Genomic DNA, 20,611 nt, shown 5'->3' on the forward strand with positions numbered 1-20,611 from the left:
CACAAATCCTTTGTGCTAGAATCATATTTGGGTAAGAATGAGTTTTCTCTTCTATGAGTTTGATTGCTTCCTGTATATTTCTATAGCCACCACTATCAAATTACAACACAGAAAGAAATCAACTGTATATCCTAATTTCCAATTCACCATTAGTGAGCTGAAACAATGGAAGAAAATATTCTCTCAGATAAAATATTCTCTCAGATACATTTTCAGAAAGCAATAAGCAGGTGGTTAGGTTTTCATTCCTCTTCTCCAAATTATTAATAGAGTTGGTCTGCGCACATTTGAAACCTGTAGTGCTGAACAATAGTGAAGGATTAGAACATGGTGTGTAATCTATTGTAGCCATCGACACAAATGTCAGAAAGCAATTTAAGGGTTCAACAGTCTGTTCTCCACCAGATACCACACAACAACTGAGTGGGTAGAGTTAGTTTGACTATGTACTGTACTGCCTGATTTGTTTACAGCTAAATCAACTTCCCAAGGGGATTAGTTGACCGAGATAAATGTTCTTTTATGCTATTTTCATGTCACTCTAAACCTTTACCAACCCAGTTTGATATATTATAATCACAGGGTCATAGAAGTGCATGCTCTCTTTCATTTAGCTTTCATTGTGTCAATAAACCTCCTTTTGGGATATAGCAACTAACAGGAAAACCTGGTCAGTTCAATATGTCATCTATGGCTTGTTGTTGAACAATGAACAATATATTGTCTGCACAATCTGAAAAGCAAGAACTCTTGCAAAGATCTGTATTGCTCACCTGCAGAGTGCATGTATTGCAGTAAATAGTTCTTAGTTCAGTTGTAGACTCTCTTCAGTAAAGCCTTTATCTAAGCACTGGACAATATTAGCCAGTATAGATAACATGAAAATAGACAGACTAAAGCAATTCCTATTTAATCAAACAACAGATACAGGTTTAGCAGAAAACTCAAAAATTCATTCCTGGGGAAATGCATCCTGTTTTTTATAACGTAGTCCATAGATATGTTTGATAGGCTTTGAGCCATAGCTTCTGTCTCAGCAAGTGTACTATTTTTAAATTGAGAAGATAAACAGTTTTCCTAATACACATGAAGTGGCGCATGAGTCATAAGATGGGAGGGGGGAGACAGAGGATGGGTGGGTGGGAGGGTGGGAGGGAGGCAGTAAACCATTTGCTGACAAAAATGCTCAGATTCTTTTTGGTGCATACAAATAGAACCAAAACAGCAGCATTTTATTTTTCTGCATTTTCTTTCAAGAAGGAACTTTAAACCTGTGTTTCATGTTGAGATACAGTCTTTCTAGTCAAAGTTGAGGTCAAAACCTCTGAGCTAAACTCCTGGCATCCATGAAGTGTTTGCATATAGTGTGTGTATTTGGCCATCAAGTGGTCACATTGCATTGCTTACTTAGGGGATAACTAAGGTTCAGCATAGTCAAATACAGCGTAGTCACTTTCATGAGTTTTCCAAAGATGAAACTGAAGAGCCGTATGTATGTATGTATTTTATTTATTTATTATTTATGACATTTGTATGCCGCCCACTCCCTAGGGACTCTGTGTATCTTTCCACCCTCAGAGCCATTTGTTTAACACTGACCGTCTACCACTAAAAATGTGTTTCAGAAAGAGAAATAAGTCACAGTAAGGATAACAGTAAAGAAGGATAAATATATTCTGAATGCAATCAGACATTTAGTGGCATTAGAATAGATTTGGTCCTCTGGTCTTTTTATAAAAAAATAATGTATGCATTTGTGTTTTCAAAATTTTAGTTCTCTTTCAGTAGTCACACTTTTTTCTAAAACATTGAAATTGCATTGTTCAATTAAAGTATGCATTTAAAGGTATGTAGTTCAGGAGCACAAAAATGTATTATTCGTTTTAAAAAGGGAACATACAAATGCGATACTTTATGGGAAATAACTTGCAAGAAATGCATCCATTACTCAAATTGTGTTTTAAAACAGTGTCAGGAAAAAAATCCACACAAAAATGAAGAAATTTGATACAAAAGTACAAGTTTCGGTAGAAATGGGACAAATTAATTTTAAAGACAGAAAATTGAGAAAGTCGGTGCAACCAGAATGGACACTTTTGCATATTCCTAATTCAGATAGCATATCCATGACCTCTGCTCCAGGTTTATCAGAAAATAGAATTAGTGTTGTGGAACTGGCAGCAGATTCGGACAGATAGGAGGTTGAGGAGAAACATGGGTGTTTCGGAGTCAGACATCAGTGAGGCCGATGAACAGCTGGAGCCTATTCCCTGTGTGTGCATGCACAGAGTTGCCAGACAAAGGGAACAGCTGAGGAACAAGGGTTGACTTGGGAGTAAGGCCACAGGTGGATGATGAATGGCCCCTCCCATAGGGAATAAAAGAGTAGTGAAAGGGGAGGGGCGTTTGCAGGAGACAATTAGTTCATTCATGCAAGAATTGTGGTGTGTGAAAGATATCGACCTGGCCACTCTCCTTACTCATAAGTTTAAGGCATGACCTGGCCACTCTCTAAGCCTGATAAATGTTGGTAATTGTGAACTATCTTGAAAGATTGTGGGCCAGGACTTTGCTGGAGAGCAATTCACTGTAAATTAAATAAAAGGGGTTTATCGGGACGAGGACTCAGCTTCGTGCTGCTGGGAAAGCCTAGCTCAGAGCAATTAGAATGAATGGCAAATGAATGTTTATTTACACAGCATCTATTATGTTCTTTGTCTAGGAAATCAATCCTGATATAAAGAGATGGAGACTCAGAAACAGTCTCAAAAAACTCTTGGCTATCCTAGTACTTTTTTTAAAAAAGCCTTAAGTCTCCTTTCTAATACTCTCATAACACAAATCTGCCTATTTGCTCCAACAATCTGTCAGACTTCTTTTTTAACAAAAACTGAACACATGGAAATTGAACAAATCAGCAGTAAATGGATATGTATCTTATTTTAATATTCCTACATTAGACATGATCTATCATGTACAAGACAAGGGTAAATGTTATTCACCCATATAGTTTACTTTGAGAAGAAGCAGGTTGATTTAATGCTACATCAAATAATATAGGAACTGAATTTATCTACATAATGTTCTGAGCTAATAACAAAATATGAATCAAGGAAAGAAAACAAATGCAGTCCCTAAACTTGTTGTTATCTGATGTAACAAAAGCTGGACAGTTAAAGAAAAAATATAAATATCATGTTAGTAGGAGAGTGTAAAACAGGGCTGTCGAACCCGCAGCCCACGGCCACGTCCGGTTTAGCAAAGGGGGGGAAAGTCCTGATACATAACGTGATACCGCTTTGATCATGCGAGTTTGACACCCCTGGTGACAATATTTGGGCAGAAGCTTCATCTACAGCAAATTATGTATGTACCCAGATGTAAAAACATCCAGAAACTGCAGCTACCTCATTGCTTTGAGGAGGGGTGCTTTGCTTTTATCAAGATGAATCACTATTTCTCACATAATGTCAGAACCTGCTCTGTGCTGATAGATGTTGTTGAACCTACGTGATGGGGGAGATTAAGGAAACAAGAACTGCACAGATTTCAGTAAGATATATTTAATGGTAATCTTGGAAACACAGAATCTTGAAAACTCTAAGAATAATTTCTCATTCTGATTTCTGGTGAATAAATTAAGACTAAATATGTTTAAAATGCTTCTTTCCATATTTCCGACTGTATCACCTAAAATGAAATTTACAAAATGCCATATTTTTCAGAGCATAAGATGTACTGGAGTATAAGACGCACCAAGATTTCAAAGAGGCAAATTTTTAAAAAGTTTACATTTTTCACAAAAACAGGCCCATTTTTTGTCAAAAAAAGGGGCATGCATATCTTTTAGGAGGCTTGTAGTGTGCTCCTGGAGGTGAGGGGGGGGGGCTGGGGAAGCCAAAAATGAGCAAAAAAGGCCCATTTTTCACAAAATCAAGCCATTTTTGACAAAAAAAGGGCATGCATAGCCTTTAGGAGGCTTATAAAGTGCTCCTGGAGGCTGGGGGGGGGGGCAAAATGGCCTGTTTTTCACTCATTTCCCCCTCCAGCCCCCAGGAGCACTCTGGAAGCCTCCTAAAGGCTATGCATGGCCATTTTTGCAAAGGGAGTAGGGTTTCGGGAGGCTAAATATGCTGTATTAAGTGTATAAGACACACCCAGATTTTCAGCCTCTTTTTTGAGGGAACAGGGTGTGTCTTATACTCCGAAAAATACGGTAATTTCCAACTGAGGTGCTTCTGTTTCTTAATTGTTTATGTCTATTCTGCTACCACTCCTTTCCCAGCTTTCTCACAATTTCTTGTGATAGTCTAGGAAAAGGGCCACTCTGCTGCTACTAATAATGCCTTCCTACAAGACAAAATATTTATCTAATATTAATTCATTTTAGCAGCATACTTTAGCTACATACTATCTTTGTGTACTCCTGCACAGGGTATATAGTTATGATGTTGGATGTCTACTATTCTAAACATTATTTTCAGGGATGAACATGAAAACTCTATACAGAGTGTTGAGTAAGAAGACTGAGACTGAAATTTTAGTCAGATTAAGTGTCCAATCCATTACTTTTATATTCAGGAAGTTCAAGATTTTCAGTCCAGCTCAATTGTATACATGGCACTTTGTATATTTAATCTGGAGGTTTTAATATCTTTATCATTTTAATATGTTTTGCTATTTTAATTGTATGTATGTGTGTGTGTGTGAATACATACACACACACGCGCACACACACACACACACACACAAACTCATATATACATACGTATTAATTTAAGCCAACCTGAGTCATTTATTGAGATGGGTGGTTATAGAAATTATAGTATAGCCTTTATCGTCATTGTACAAAATAAATACAACGAAATTGGTTAATTTAAGAGAGACCGCCTGCTGCCAATTACCTCCCAAATACCCGTTAGATCACACAGGGTCGGCCTCCTCCGGGTTCCGTCCACCAGACAATGCCATCTGGCTACCACCCGGGGGAGGGCCTTCTCTGTGGTAGCTCCGGCCCTTTGGAACGAACTCCCCGTGGAGATTCGGACCCTCACGTCTCTCTATGCCTTCGAGAAAGCCGTTAAAACCTGGCTGTGCCATGAGGCCTGGGGTTGATGAATTCCTCTCCCCTCTCAACCTGTGTGGCTGTGTGATTCTTGGTTATTTTAATTACTTGTATTGTGTTCTATGTTCCCTTTCTCCCTTTTGAGTTGTTCACCGCCCTGAGTCCCTCCCGGAAAAGGGCGGCATACAAATAAAATAAATCTAAATCTAAATCTAAATGAATGAATGAATTAATTAGTTAATTTTCTTAAAGATTCACACTATCAAATTCTACAAGCGAAAGTTATCTAAACTGTATGTATGTATGATCCTTTGAGATTAGGTCCATTGGACAGAAATAATGCATAGTGTTAAAAAGAGCTTAAAGGTAAGAACGTATTCAATTCTACAACAGACTGTCTTGCCCTTGGAAGTTTGTATTTATTTTTTTAAAAAGCTCCTAAGCAATCCAGAGATTGGTGGATTGTTGCTGATTGGAAAAGAACACCGATGCACTACTTAATGGTAGGTTAGATAATCTTCCTATACTGTAATTTTACTGGATTTATGTTATCTTAAACATATTGAGATTTTAACACGTGAAAGCTGAAGACCCAGAAGACATGATTATCTTGAGATCAGGGCCCACAATGATTTACACTGTTTATCACAACAATGTATTGATGGGATAGTTACTGGGCACAGAATTGTCACCTTTATTTTATATTTAATAATTCTGAATTATAGAAGTGCTATTTCCACACAAAACATGTGACTGCTGATTCCCACCAGGTCAACTAGAATTGCCCAACTACTTTACTAGTTTGTCAATCCTGATGTAATCCATTGTATTTACTTTTGGCTACTAAATAAATGTAACAGAAAAAATATTTACATCTCAAAATTAGACTATAACATGTTCTCCTATAGACAAGGCAATGTTTTCAGAGTCACATTCTTTGTTGAGAGAAAATGACTGGCTCAAAGTCACCAACTTGGCTTCCTTGCCCAGACAGGGTTAGACCTCTGCCCACTCCAAATCCAATGCTTATTTTTGTGACTTCAAATATATAAAGAATAAAAATATAATCCAAACAATGATGTAAGTTAAAATTCTATAAAATTGCTCCAGTGTATTCAAAAGTCGCAATAAATATTTCTTTCTTATTAAACCTTAAACTTAATATCCAGGAGTAAAATAGAAACTATTTAAACATTGCAACCAAAAGGTTTCTAATCTTAAAATACATTTTTAAATTCATTATAAAGTACCATAAATGTCTTCCAAAGAAACAAATATTATGGCTTGTTCATGACCTGTGAAAATTAGCCAAATCTGAACTTGCTGTACATGGCTCATGAAATCTCTTCTCCCATCTCTATTTTTAACACTGCCGTCAGTGATTATAAGCATTTAAACCTGATTAGCATTGCTGAACAGTTAAAACAAAATGCTAACATAAGAAATATAAGCTACTCTTCTTATAGTAAAAAGGCATGCAAGACGTAGTAATCTTAATTAACATTTTAGATAAGATTTTGAGAAGAGCATTTCTATACCCTAACATTTAAACAGTAGCATAAAATAATTCCATAGTACCACTATTAAATTAAAAATGCAACCATAATTTTAATGGAGTAAGGCTTACTTATACATCAATAAGTCTTGTTCCCATTTACTATGCTTAAAAAGGTAAAGGTTCCCCTCGCACATATGTGCTACTTGTTCCTGACCATAGGGACAGTGCTCATCTCCGTTCCAAAGCTGAACAGCCAGTGCTGTCTGAAGACGTCTCTGTGGTCATGTGGCCAGCATGACTAAAAGCCAAAGGCGCATGGAACACTATTACCTTCCCACTATTTTTTCTACTTTGCATTTTTATGTGCTTTTGAACTACTAGGTTGGCAGAAGCTGGGACAACTAACATCAACTCACTTTGTTATGTGACGCTAGGGATTTGAACCGCTGAATTGCTAACCTTTCTGATTGACAAGCTCAGCTTCTTAGCCCTGAGCCACCGCATCCCTTTACTATGCTTAACATAATGCAAAAGCTGGTCATACAACATATCGATTAGCTGCAAGGAAATGAGGCTATTTGCAGGGTTCATCTTGAGATGATATGTCTATATATGTACACACACCTTTCATTAATAATGAATGAGGACATAGTTTGTATTTAGCCCTGTAATGATCTTTTCACTTGTACCTTTAGCCTACAACTATTTTAATTACTAAGGATTTGGTACAAAATACTGCATATTACTAAAACTATTGGATTATGGATTAACCATGTGCTTTCACAGCAATTTCATTGATTACACTTGTATATTACCAAGAAAACTCTCAGTGAACCGATGAAAAATATCTTAAAGACCGGAGCCTTGACACACTTAAACCCAGTAACCATATTAAATATAATTAAACCTAAATATGATTTTTTTAAGTATCATTCACTGTTGTTTCTTTTAATTCTACCAGCAGCAAAGTAAATGATAATAATATGCTTTTTCCACTATTGCTTTTTGATCATTGCAAAAGAGTATGTGAACTATACATGGAAATCATAGTCACTTCCCATTAACATATTCTATATGGTTCATGACAAACAATATGGCTAACTTCAAGCAATAAATCAGGGCAGAGCCCTCTAGCCACATAAACTCATCAAATAAACTGATATAATGTAAATAATTAAGTCATCACCAATTGACTTTCAGCAATTATAAATTTCTTCCAACAATCTTATTAGCAACAGATCAATATAAAATCTTAACAAATACCTAAGAGCCTACTTGATTCAGGCTATGAGAATTGAAGGTTGAAGAACTTTTATCAGAATAAAATTCAAAAACAGTAAGTTTTCAAAAGTCTCCTTCAAGTCATGCTCAAGTTCTTGCACTTTTCTTGAAAACAGTAAGGATGTGATTTGCTACTCTTTTTAGCAGCTTTTCCAGTAAAGGTTCCCCTCGCACATATGTGCTAGTTATTCCCGACTCTAGGGGGTGGTGCTTGTCTTTATTTCAAAGCCAAAGAGCCAACACTGTCCGAAGATGTCTCCGTGGTCATGTGGCCAGCAAGACTAAATGCTGAAGGTGCAAGGGACGCTGTTACCTTCCACCAAAGTGGTCCCTATTTTTCTACTTGCATTTTTATATGCTTTCGAACTGCTAGGTTGGCAGAAGCTGGGACAAGTAATAGGAGCTCACTCCATTACACAGTACTAGGGACTCGAACCGCTGAACTGCCGACCTTTCTGATCAACAAGCTCAACATCTTAGCCACAGAGCCACCACGTCCCCTCTTTTATTCCAGCATTAATTCTTGAACCAAGACAGTCAGGCAACTGCCTGACAGATTAACAAAACCCACCCCACAAAAAAAAGAAAGAAAAGAAAATACCTTGAACAAAGTGCATGCTCAGTTACCTGTACATTTCTTTATGTTGCTATTCCTCTTTCCATGAGAGCCCAGCTTGCATCCAAAATTTTCTTCCCAAAATTCTGCAAACCACACATTCCTTCTGTTATTTGCTAGGGTTCGACTTCTAAAATATCTATCAAAACCTGAATTGAAAATACAGATATACATACATGAAGATCAGAACAGAATGCTCAATGTGACAAAGTATTTGGCCTTATATGATATGGCTCTTTCTGTATATAAATTTCCCTACTAGTGATTTGTAACATCTTACAGCATTACCCACTCAACACTAGAGCAATTTAAAGCCTGTCATTATTACTATTTCATTAATACAATGCAGAGTTTGGGAGACATCCTAAAAAAATAATGTGTCCAATTGCTGGAACAAAGGGCTGAAAAAAGTACCCTAAAATAGCATACTTTTATTCATTAAACATCGTGTTCCAGATATAAATTGAAACCAATAAGAGTAGGCGGTAAATAACTGGCATAATTCTTTGAAAAGCTTACCTTGTATTTGGTTTCCTATGTGTATATTTAGGAAATGACTGGACATAGCTACTATGCATCATCATAACTGTAATAAATTAATTCAGCAGTTCAGAGAGGTATTAAGATATTTTTATGAGTTCTCTGTCTCAATATTTTTCGCAAAAGGCAGTTTTCATACTTTCCATTTCAGCTTTATCTTGCTTTTCTGTTACCTTTTGTTATTTAATAAGTCTTAAAAAGTCTTATTCATTACTTAATGAAGCTGAACGTCTGAAAAATAATTATCTCAAGTATACATACAAGTTATAATTTTCGTGTTGCACAGTATTATCAACTCTGAGTGGTACCTGCTTACTCCCAAAAGACATCAAATTATAGAACCTTCTTTTCTTTTAATTAAACTGCCATGACTGATTCTGGAACTTTTCCTCTATATTTATTATGTAATTTACCATAATTCTATATTGTAGCTCTTAGATCCAGTAAGCTGTATATGTAACTCTAGATATTTGTGACAGTGCCTACTGTATTATGGCAATGGGGAAAAAAACTGAACTGAAAATGGGCAGGACATGTAACTTCCTGATATAAAGATAATTAGCTGATATTAATAAATGAAAGCTACTGCGTATTTAATTAGATGGTAGATTCTTCTACAAATCATACTACTAATTTAGTATTTAGGAAATTAGTTTAAACATTCACCAGAACCATTGAGCATAGAATCTTTTTTCACCAACTAGAAGATAATATCAATAAACTAATATTTGAAATAAGTAAAGGAAACTTTGAACACCGGGCTTTGGTCCCAGATCTGGGCTTAATTTTTATCATATATTCATTGTTTTGTGATTCTTGGATTATTTCAGTGTGGGCCATATGTCTGGTTCTATGTTTCCAGCTCTTTTTATGGTTTGTTTGTTTGTTTGCTTGCTTGCTTAATTTTGTATACCATCCAGAGTTGAATGGGCAATAAATTTAAATAAATAAATAAATAAGGTACAAATAGCAATGGTACAAAATGATGTTATTGTTGTACAAGAAAGCTTCAGTTTAGAATGCCATCAGTATAAATAAATTGAATTGTTTACATAATGTGTTCTCAGAATGGTCATAAATTGGATGCACAATACAGGTAATCCTCATTTAATGTCCACTGGTTCAACACTGAATGAGGGGTAATTACAAGGTCTTCTTATAGTTACAACCATCAGGGCATCCCCACAGTCACATGACACCATTTGTAACATTTACTGCTGGCTTCCAACAAGGTCAATGCGGAAGCTGGCAGGGGAATGCAAATGGCAATCATATGATCACAGGTGTCTATGACTGCATGGGATTTGGCTAGTCATAGTCACAAATTATGTTGCATCTTATAACCTTGTCACTTAGCAGTGGAATTTCCAGTGGGAATGAATTTTTTTTTTACTTGATAATTATGAGTATGGAACCAAGCAATAATGCACCTACAGAAGATAGAATGAAAATACCATTTAAAGTTATTTACTGTCATCCTAAGAAACCCAGGAATGTAGGATGTACCAAAGTTACGCAAATGTATACTAGGGGCTCATCCTACTAAAGTCTTATTACACAGCCTTACCATCAATGGAAGCTCTTTTGGGCAGGATGGTGACAGCCCCTTCTGCTATTTCTTCTTGCTGATAAACAGGTGAAATTTTAGAACCCCAACTGTCTGAACCTATCCAAAGAAAATGTCCAGTTTGATTCAATTTCTTAGCAGCTTCCAGTATTCTCCTGTAAACAGTAATTTAAAAAAAACAGTTATTTTAAACCAACTTTTATAAAGATTCTTCCTTAATAGTCATAAAATTAGTTATTTTTATCAATTCATGAAACATTTTAAAGGAGACATGTTGGGCTTTGTGTACAAAAAGTGTATAGAAAAAAACATGTAATATTTCTGTATTTATTTGTAACATTTATTTGTTTGTTTACATTATCCTATTTCTATGCAATCAAAGCCATTCTCAGCAGCTTATGCAGAAAAATTACAAAATAAAGCCTACACAATACAATACTTAGAAGTATCATGGCAATGAAGCAATAGAAATTAAAAAGAAGAAAGGCTGACTGCTTTTTCATGTTTCTGTCTGCCTTCTCTATCAGTTCCAAACCAATACCTTCTCTTTTCTGCTTTACTTGTTGTCAAGTGCTGCAGGGTTATTATTAATATCTGCAGAGGAAAAGAATCTTCCATTCTTGCCATTACTTTTTGTTACCTGAATTTTCTGCTTAATTTGTTTTCTTAAACTCAGGTAGCAGCACTCGGTGAACTTTGGCTAAACCTCCAAAGCTAAGCAAGCTCAGACCTGTTAGGACATGGCTGAGTGACTTCCAGGGCAATCCAGAGGTATCAGTTATATAGGAAAGAATATTCCAAGTAAAAGCAACATTGATCCTACCACTGTCAACATAACTTCATGGACAAGACTTAAAGTCTTGAACTGAAGGGTTCACTCAAGGGTTTGTTTGTTTTTTAGTAAATATTGGGTGATTATGAAAGACACTGACTATAAAAGACACCAGAGAAGAGCCTAATGCTGGGAAAGATTGAGGGCAAAAGAAGAATGGGACAACGGAGAATGAAGTGGCTGGATGGAGTCATTGAAGCAGTAGGTGTGATCTTAAATGGACTCCAGAGGATGGTAGAGAACAGGAAGGCCTGGACAAACATTGTCCATGGGGTCACAATGGATCGGACACGACTTCACAACTAACAACAACATGAAAGACACAATTCTTTCATAGTCACCTGAGTTTGCTTTTGAATGCTTTCATTTCAGTCTTGTACCTTCCATCGTTACTCAATTTTAATAATCTTCAAGGGAAGAATATTAAGTGAATTCTATAGAAATGACAAAAACGCGGAGTGCCAAAGAAAATTTGGGTAATGACCCAAAAATGTATCATTTCCCTCTAAAAGGGAAAGATATTCACCACGTTAATTTTTCTATTTTTACTGGGTCCCACTGGAGCAGGAACATTCTGTGAAAACCAAATGTTTCTGTTTAACTTGGAAAATTGGAATGAGCAACAAAACTGAAATCTAGTGTAAGTAACATGTATAAATAAAATCATGACTTTGAATGTTAACTATTCTAGGAGAAAAAAGCCAATACCTTATATCATCTTCATTTGCAAACATAATTACAGCACGAGCATTTGCAGTCTCCATCAAGCGCTTGATAATCTTCTCAAATTCCCCTGTTCTTGGTTCACGGGGGATTTTTAGTGACTGAGCAATGCAGACACCACCTGGAGAAAAGGGATAAAAAAAGAAAAGCTGTAAAATGTAGGGTTTTTTAACAATCATTATGCCTACTTTACAGTGAAAATAGAAATCTGGTTTTAGAGAAGCCAAGAACAGTTAAAATGTAACTGCAATACTATACACTAGTATTGCAAATGCAATACTAGTGCATAATGCTTCAATTTTTTGTGAAGCTCATTGCATCTAATTTCTATTCTATCTAATGTCATTATTTATTGTATAGTGCTGAACAGTATGAATTATTAAAACAATATAGTAGGAATACATTTTTATGGCAAAAAATATTTCGGTGCATACAATAAAGTGTCAAATCTGCATGCTTCTTCTGGAATCTACAGCTAGGACTACTACAATGGTTAATCACCACATTATTAATTCAGTTGTATTCATTATTCAACCATATTATTAAAGTTGTGTGTAGTCATCAATAAAAGCTGTACAGTAGTTACAACTGATAAACCATAAGAACAATCAAGATTTAAAATTTCCCGTCTTCTAGGCAACCCCTTGATTCCCTGATGTCTCAACCTCCATTAGCTTAATGGTAGCATGGAACAAAGGAATAAGTTGGCTATTCTGGAGCCTCAAACAGGATAAAATAATGTTAATTTTAATTATAAAGGCAAATATTAGAAAAATATGTATGTTTATGCTGGCGGCAGGACCCAGAGATAGTATAGTGGTAACACTACCTAACCAAGTCTCTCCTCCAGAAAAAATTGCCCTAAGATTTAAAGACTGATGAAGAATTGATTCCAGTGGATTCAGATTTCTCTCCTGACTCCTCCATCCCATCCTCCCAAAACTGGAATAGAATAAATGACATTTAGAAAGGTTGGGCCCTTCTTCAGAATGTGTAAAATAATCATTTCAGCTTAAAAGAAATAGTTTAACAAAATACCTTGTATAGCATAGCCGGTTTTAAAATAACTAAGCTGTACACTTATATTAGCATGCTGTATATAACTCAACATCTCTGCGGAGAATTTTTAACATTTTTTAAATGGCTAAAGCAATAAATTCTCATGCTAAAACCAAAGTTGCTCAGCTAAGCCAAGCATGGGAAAGAGTTACAATGACTTCACTTACAACCTTAGCTGGCTTCAGTAGAGGTATGACAAAATGAAAGGAAAGGAATAATAATATTCCCACTTTGCACGAAGTAATATTTTGGAGGTGTGCCTGTGCGGAGACAGGTGTGTGTGTGTGTGTGTGTGTGTGTGTGTGTGTGTGTGTGTGTGTGAAAATAGACAGACAGACGGACAGACAGACAGACACTACAGATATATATGAAGAGGAAGAGAGGGAGAGAGATAATGTGTTTCATGGTCTACTTCAAAAAATATTTTTTCCACCCCTACTCATTCTTTCATCTTCACCAGTCATTCTTCCATTGTGGGTATTTTAAAGTCTTTCCATTTTTGTGAATATTATAATATCACAGTAATGATCATATATAAAATAAAACTATATTACTAATCCATTTGTTTCACTTTAGTCTGTGCCATGCCCAAGGATTCAATATCCAATGTTCAACTGGATTCCGTGTGAATCTGTTATTGCTGCAGTCTTTTCCATGTTTTTAAGAATCACAGATGCTTTGGTTTTCATGATGTCACACATTTGAAAATGAATATATTTAAATGATGCTTAAATAATAACTTTTCCTTTCTGAAATCCTGCCAAACACGTAAACAAATTAGCTTTTTTCTGGAGGAATGGAGCCCCAAATTGGCTATATTTGTTTTGGGAAAATGTGAAACAGATGTACTGTTACTCTTTTCATTACCAAACCATTAAGCCCCTGAAAAAATATTAAGCTTTCAATCAACCCTTAAAATTATATATGCATAGAAAAGAAAACCAATTCTTAAATGAAGGGATAGAACATTACCTCATTTAGAACTTTTAGTTACAACTAAAGATGCTCTGATTTTTAAGAAATTCATTCCCTTGGCTTTTAATGGATCCCAAAAAATTGCAAATACATATTGAATTCTGTGGAACTTAGGGAATAATGGGAATAATGAAAATAGTTATTTTTACTGGCAAACTGGATGCCATACCAAAAAACCTTGGACGACAGTTAGAAAAACTGCGCATTCACAAAACTTCCACCTGTGAATTGTAAAATACCATGTTGCTTGGATCTGTACATATACTATGCCAGTGATGGCGAACCTTTTTCGCCTCGGGTGCCAAAATGCCCACCCCCATAATTTAATGACCTCCTGCACTGTGCTCCCTGTGCATGCACATGTGAAAACCCCCTGCTGCTTCATGCTTGCACACATGGCTTTCTTGGAGCCTGGGGAGGGTGAAAATGGCCTCCCTCATCTGCCCCAAAGGCCCTTTGGAGGCCAGAAACGGCCCATTTTCTGACTTCCGGTGGGCCAGTAGGTCCATTTTTTGCCCTCCCCAGACCTCCAAATGCTTTCTAGGAGCTTGAGGAGGGCAAAAAACAGCCCAAAATGCAAACTGGAATTTCGGGAAAGAACTTCTGGGCTGCCTGTTGGGCCATTTTTCTCCCTCTGGAGGCTTCCCTGAACCCTCTGAAGGGTGAAACACAGACCAACGCGCAAACTAAGTCCTTTTCCGAACTTCTGGTTTACATGTTGGGGAAGCCTCCCGAGGGCGAAAAACAGGCAAAAATCAAGGCCGAAAATTACCTGGCCAGTGGGCGCATGTATGCTGGAGCTGACAGGGCAAGGCCTTGTGTGCCCTCAGAAATGGCTCCATGTCCCACTTGTGCCACACATGCCAAAGGTTTGCCATCACGGTACTATATAATACATTATGACATCCTAGGTCCATGATGGTGAACCTATGTCACACGTGTCAGAAATGGCACACAGAGCCATCTCTCTGGGCACACCAGGGTTCTGGCATGCACATGAACACCGGCCAGCTTGTGCGCACAAAGGAGTGCAAAAACCAAATGAGCATCTCCCTGGCGTGCATGCGCTTGCCAGAAGACCAGGTGACTGGCACGTCTGCGCATGCAGGAAACCGGAAGCTCAGTTTCCCGGCATGCACATGCGCCAGGAACTGCTCTTCCAATTTCTGGCACTTCCATGCCTGTATGCTGGGGAGATACTCTTCCACTTTCCGGTGCTCCCACACACATGCTCCTGTTTTGGCATGCGTTGCCAAAAACGTTCACCAACACTGTCCTAGGTTCTTAGGAATACCTTGATGTGAATGAAGGCCAATACCAGCTAAAGAACTGGCAGCTGTGTTTTCATAGTGTTGTGTATATAATAATACAGGAATGATAATCATAATTATAATATCCCACACAGAGCCTGAATAGTTGTTTTCTTAGATTTTAATGTCATAAGAGAAACATCACCACCATTAGAGAAACACCACACCACAACTGAACTGGGCATTTTAGCCCAACTATGATGAAGAACAGTAGTAGGAATAAATAAAAGTTCAGACTTCCTACTACATTCACAATAAAATCAGCACACCGCTGTTTGACAAGCAAAGCAATTAGCTCTGGTTTTTTTGGCTATGTTTCCTCCACCCACCCACTCCCTCTGTATTCATGCATGGAATCCTCTTTTGATTTACAGGAGGTGGTCAAAAGCTGAAATGACCTACAGGTAATATACAGAACTTAAACAGAGATACACACCTAATCCACATCATTTTTAAGTTGTAATAGGAATACAATACTATAATGAGATACGGATACTTAATAAGTACTTGACAAGCCATTGAGAATTGGACAAGTTGGCCTGTCTCAGCTTCAGTCACCTATTTCTGTCTTATTTATCTGTATGTAAAATGTTGAGAGAAGATGCTATAGTATGATCCTGTTTGGGTATCAGACAGTCAGAGGATACTCGCCTGAATAAAAAAATAGGCTGCACAATGCTGCTATTTCTAAGCAATGTGGGTTAAGTAGTATGGCCTGCAAAGATTTCTACCTATTTTCATGTGAAGAAAAGCAGAGTCTAGATGACCAGAAGGTAGTGCACATTTCAGATGGAGGTTTTGCTTCAATGAAACCTTGAGTGAAACACCCTTTGAAACTGCTTTATAAAGCAACCTGAACCCCACACTTCTATGGATAGAGTGAAGGAGCCAGATTGCTCTGTTTTGTGTATCTGGTCTCCTACCTCCTCTGAAGCTTTCGCCAGCACTTTCAATAGCAGAAAATGGTTCTGCTACAAACTTCCCAGATGCAGGAATTGCATCATCCTTCTAGCCAGGTATTGGAAGCAACAGATGAGGCTTCTGCTCATGATCAACAATTGTGCCGAAGCATTTGGAGGCTTTTACAAGTGGGAGTATATAAAGGTTGCAAGACAGCGAAAAGTGTTTTGTGGAGACAAATTGGAAGCATAGGAACTTGGGTAATCACACAGGAAGTTAAAGGAGTAAGTGTATCCCTTCCTTCACACTAATCTTAGAGTGCTTAGTTATGTCATGATGTCCAATAAAGGCTTTTAACATTTGTTTAAAAGGTAAAGATTCCCTTCGGACATATGTGCTAATCATTTCCGACTCTAGAGGGCGGTAGTCAACTCTGTTTCAAAGCTGAAGAGCCAGCACTGTCCGAAGACCTCTCCGTGGTCATGTGGCTGGCATGATTAAATGCTGAAGACGCACAGATCGCTGTTACCTTCCCACCGAGGTGGTCCCTATTTCTCTACTTGCATTTTTACATGCTTTCAAACTGTTAGGTTGGCAGAAACTGGGACAAGTAATGGGAGCTCACTCTGTTAAGTGGTGCTAGGGATTTGAACTACCAAACTGCCAACCTTTCTGATTGACAAGTTCAGCGTCTTAGCCACTGAGGCACTGTATCCCTGTTTCTATATTGAGGCCACTTTCTACACCATGAAGTTGATTCTCAGTTCTGCTACTATGAATTTCATCTGAGTCTCAATCTCAGAAGGCAGTATTAGATGAACTATTATTTCCCAACATTTGCTTCCTACATTTTATGAACAATACTATATTTCTATTAGTTTGCCTTACAGGGTTGTGCTAAGGGTTTTGCTGCATTTTCCATGAGGGGGTTTGAGCATTATAGAGATACTTTAATGGCTGAAGCAAAGGACAAGATGCTTTTCCCTATAGAAAAGCTGACCAAAATGACAGCTAAATCTAAAGTCACCATGGGAGTTACCTGGAGAAAAATTATCTTGCATGCTTCAAGGCAGGAACTCCATAATGCCTGCTCTCAACTGGCTGCCTGTATGCCAATGTACATGGCAATAAACTTACTATATTGGAACTCTGAGCTTATTTAGTCGCTTTGCCTAGACTGGAAATGGATGTACACAGGTGCCAGATTGCTGGATATGCCTGCTTATCTTATTCTTAAAGGGGGGGGGGGGAAGAGTCACTTTAAACTAATGTTTAAGGCTGTGAGTTCTAGTCCCAATTTAGGCATGAAAGCCAGCTGGTGGACTTTGGGAGATCTCAGCCAACTCAGCTCACAGGGTCATTTTTCTCGGAAAATGGGTGGAAGAAGAAGGAATATACACCACATAGAATCATTTATCAAAATGATAAAGCTGAGATAGATAGATAGATAGATAGATAGATAGATAGATAGATAGATAGATAGATGATAGATAGATAGATAGATAGATAGATAGATAGATAGATAGATAGATAGATAGATAGATAGATAGATAGATAGATAGGGGCTTAAATAAAATTAAGACACAAGAGGATGGATGGATGGATGGATGGATGGATGGATGGATAGATGGATAGATGGATAGATGGATAGATGGATAGATGGATAGATGGATAGATGGATAGATGGATAGATGGATAGATGGATAGATGGATAGATGGATAGATGGATAGATGGATAGATGGATAGATGGATAGATGGATAGATGGATAGATGGATAGATGGATAGATGGATAGATGGATAGATGGATAGATGGATAGATGGATAGATGGATAGATGGATAGATGGATAGATGGATAGATGGATAGATGGATAGATGGATAGATGGATAGATGGATAGATGGATAGATGGATAGATGGATGATAGATGATAGATCAGTGGTTCCCAAACTTGGCAACTTTAAGACTTGTGGACTTCAACTCCCAGAATTCTCCAGCCAGCTCTGCTCTGGCTCTGAAGTCCACAAGCTCTGGCTCTGAAGTCCACAAGTCTTAAAGTTGCCAAGTTTGGGAACCACTGTGATAGATGATAGATGATGGATGGATGAATGGATGGATGGATGGATGGAATTTGGAAAAGAATTTTGTAATTCTCTGGAAATACAGACCTTGGATTTTGGTGTATTTAGGCTGAGAATTTAGAATTCTAAATCAAATGGTAAGTAGCATTCCTTTATTGAATATGTAACATAAGTTTGGAAATGCAGATACATAGAGAAATATACACACGCAAACCTTGCAGGAATGAAATGTTGTAATATTAACTATGGGTTTTCTTCTTACAATAAATAAATATATGATGTACTTATTATTCAGTGCCAGATACATTATTATTGAGGAACAACTGGATGCGTTTAGAGCATTTCCGGTTTTTAAAAATTATTATCACTGCTTAGAATCTATTAGTTTTTGTTTTCTACTTAGCTTCTGAAATAGAAAATACAGGTATAATGTGAGGCATATGATATTTCAAACATATAATTCTGCAATATATCATCTATCAGATGAACATTAGATTGATAAACTGTAATTATAACTAAATATCTACAATATTTTATATAATTGAATACTTTTAATTATCAGTGATTTGAAATACACACATATTAACAATGCAATTTAAAGGAACGGGGCTGAACTAATTATTGAGAAAAATATCAGTCATAAACGTATGAAACCATGTGGTACCCTCTTGTGTCTTAATTTTATTTAAGCCTCAAGCACGCCTGCTGGCTCTGAGTGCACCGTTATTACATTTTAGGTTTTCTATTGTGTTTTTCACGAGGTGTTTTTTTTCTCAATTTTTTGTCCCTAAGTGCCTATTTGGCCATAGTCTCGAGCCAGCCCTGAATATTTTATTTTAGAAGGCATTGACAATGGCAATATGCATGCTCAGTAAAAATGACTGTGGGAGACAAGGAGAAGAGCCACACCTGGGGAACAATCTGATTAAGAGGCAGCTGAGCCCACCAATGTAATGTAGACATGGCAAACATATCAGAAGGGACACTTTTTAGTTTCTTGGGCTCTAAAGGCAATAAGGGAGAAATGTGCTTTTATACTTGCAGGGTTCTGTAAATGTTATCTTACAATAAAGGAGAGCTAATACTTTTGGGTGTCCTTCTTCTCTACTGTACCTTGCAACGCAGACAGTTTTTATGTTTGGAATCCAGATTGCTATACAATTCCGATTCAATGAAGCAAACTAAATATCAAGGGAAACTAAGCTAAGCATAAAATAGCTTAAGATTAAAGTAACATTTTTATGGGACGCAGTAGCTCAGTGGCTAAGACGCTGAGCTTATCGATGAGAAAGGTCAGCAGTTCAGCAGTTCGAATCCCTAGCGCCGCATAACAGAGTGAGCTCCCATTACTTGTCCCAGCTTCTGCCAACCTAGCTGTTCGAAAGCACATAAAAATGCAAGTAGAAATATAGGGACCACTTTGGTGGGCAGGTAACAGTGTTTTGTGCACCTTCGATGTTTAGTCATGCTGGCCACATGACTACGGAGATGTCTGGCACTGGCTCTTCGGCTTTGAAACAGAGATGAGCACCATCCCCTAGAGTCAAGAACCACTAGCACATATGTGCAAGGGAACCTTTACCTTTAATGTTTTTATACAATATAAGTTTTCAAAATAATAGATATTTGGGAAGGATTAACATCATTTAGCATCATCATCAATTGCTAATGGTATCATTAGGATTAAGTAGTGTTTACATTCACTTCTGCTGTATTAATATGTTCAAAATTTTGAATCTATTATATTTAATCCATGAACCAATTAAAATTTAATTCACTATTTTGATTCACTGAAGTCACATCAGTAATTAGTGTGGAAGCCTTATTCCATCTCCCCACTGCAAAATATAAAACAAATGGTTATAGAAATTATACATCAAGGTTTACACATTTAAGAAAAAAATGTATGGGTTGTAAGTAACCAGATAAAGTTGTTGAAAAACTGAATAAATATCTGGAATTTAATCAATGTTCTTTATAATTCTAACCACTGATATCTTAGATCATAACTGATGAATTGATCAAGAATAGATGGAACTATATGATCTTTGGCTTTGCCAGTCTTAAGATTTAAATTTGCCATGACTAATGCTGGAACAATAAACTTCAGAGTCAAAAAAAATAAATGTAATTTGGTGCATTCTGTAATAAAATTTTCAGATTCT

The 20,611-nt window shown here is 37.1% G+C and overlaps 1 protein-coding gene across 3 annotated transcripts in view; it reads right to left on the bottom strand.

Annotated features, from left to right (window-relative positions):
* The window catches only part of GRM8 (glutamate metabotropic receptor 8), a 523,312-nt gene that overhangs the window by 222,831 nt on the left and 279,870 nt on the right, over positions 1 to 20,611 (bottom strand). For all 3 annotated transcript variants that reach the window (XM_087723690.1, XM_087723687.1, XM_087723689.1), the window contains exons 4-6: positions 12,108 to 12,243; positions 10,568 to 10,722; positions 8,472 to 8,609 (exon numbers count right to left, since the gene is read on the bottom strand). In XM_087723690.1, the coding sequence (XP_087579816.1) occupies positions 8,472 to 8,609; positions 10,568 to 10,722; positions 12,108 to 12,243 (429 nt within the window). The remainder of the gene's footprint in view (positions 1 to 8,471; positions 8,610 to 10,567; positions 10,723 to 12,107; positions 12,244 to 20,611) is intronic.

Source organism: Thamnophis sirtalis, unplaced genomic scaffold (assembly GCF_051295495.1).
Source record: "Thamnophis sirtalis isolate CommonGarterSnake01/CBP01778 unplaced genomic scaffold, rThaSir2_p1.2 scaffold_9, whole genome shotgun sequence".
Taxonomy (NCBI): Eukaryota; Metazoa; Chordata; class Lepidosauria; order Squamata; family Natricidae; genus Thamnophis; species Thamnophis sirtalis.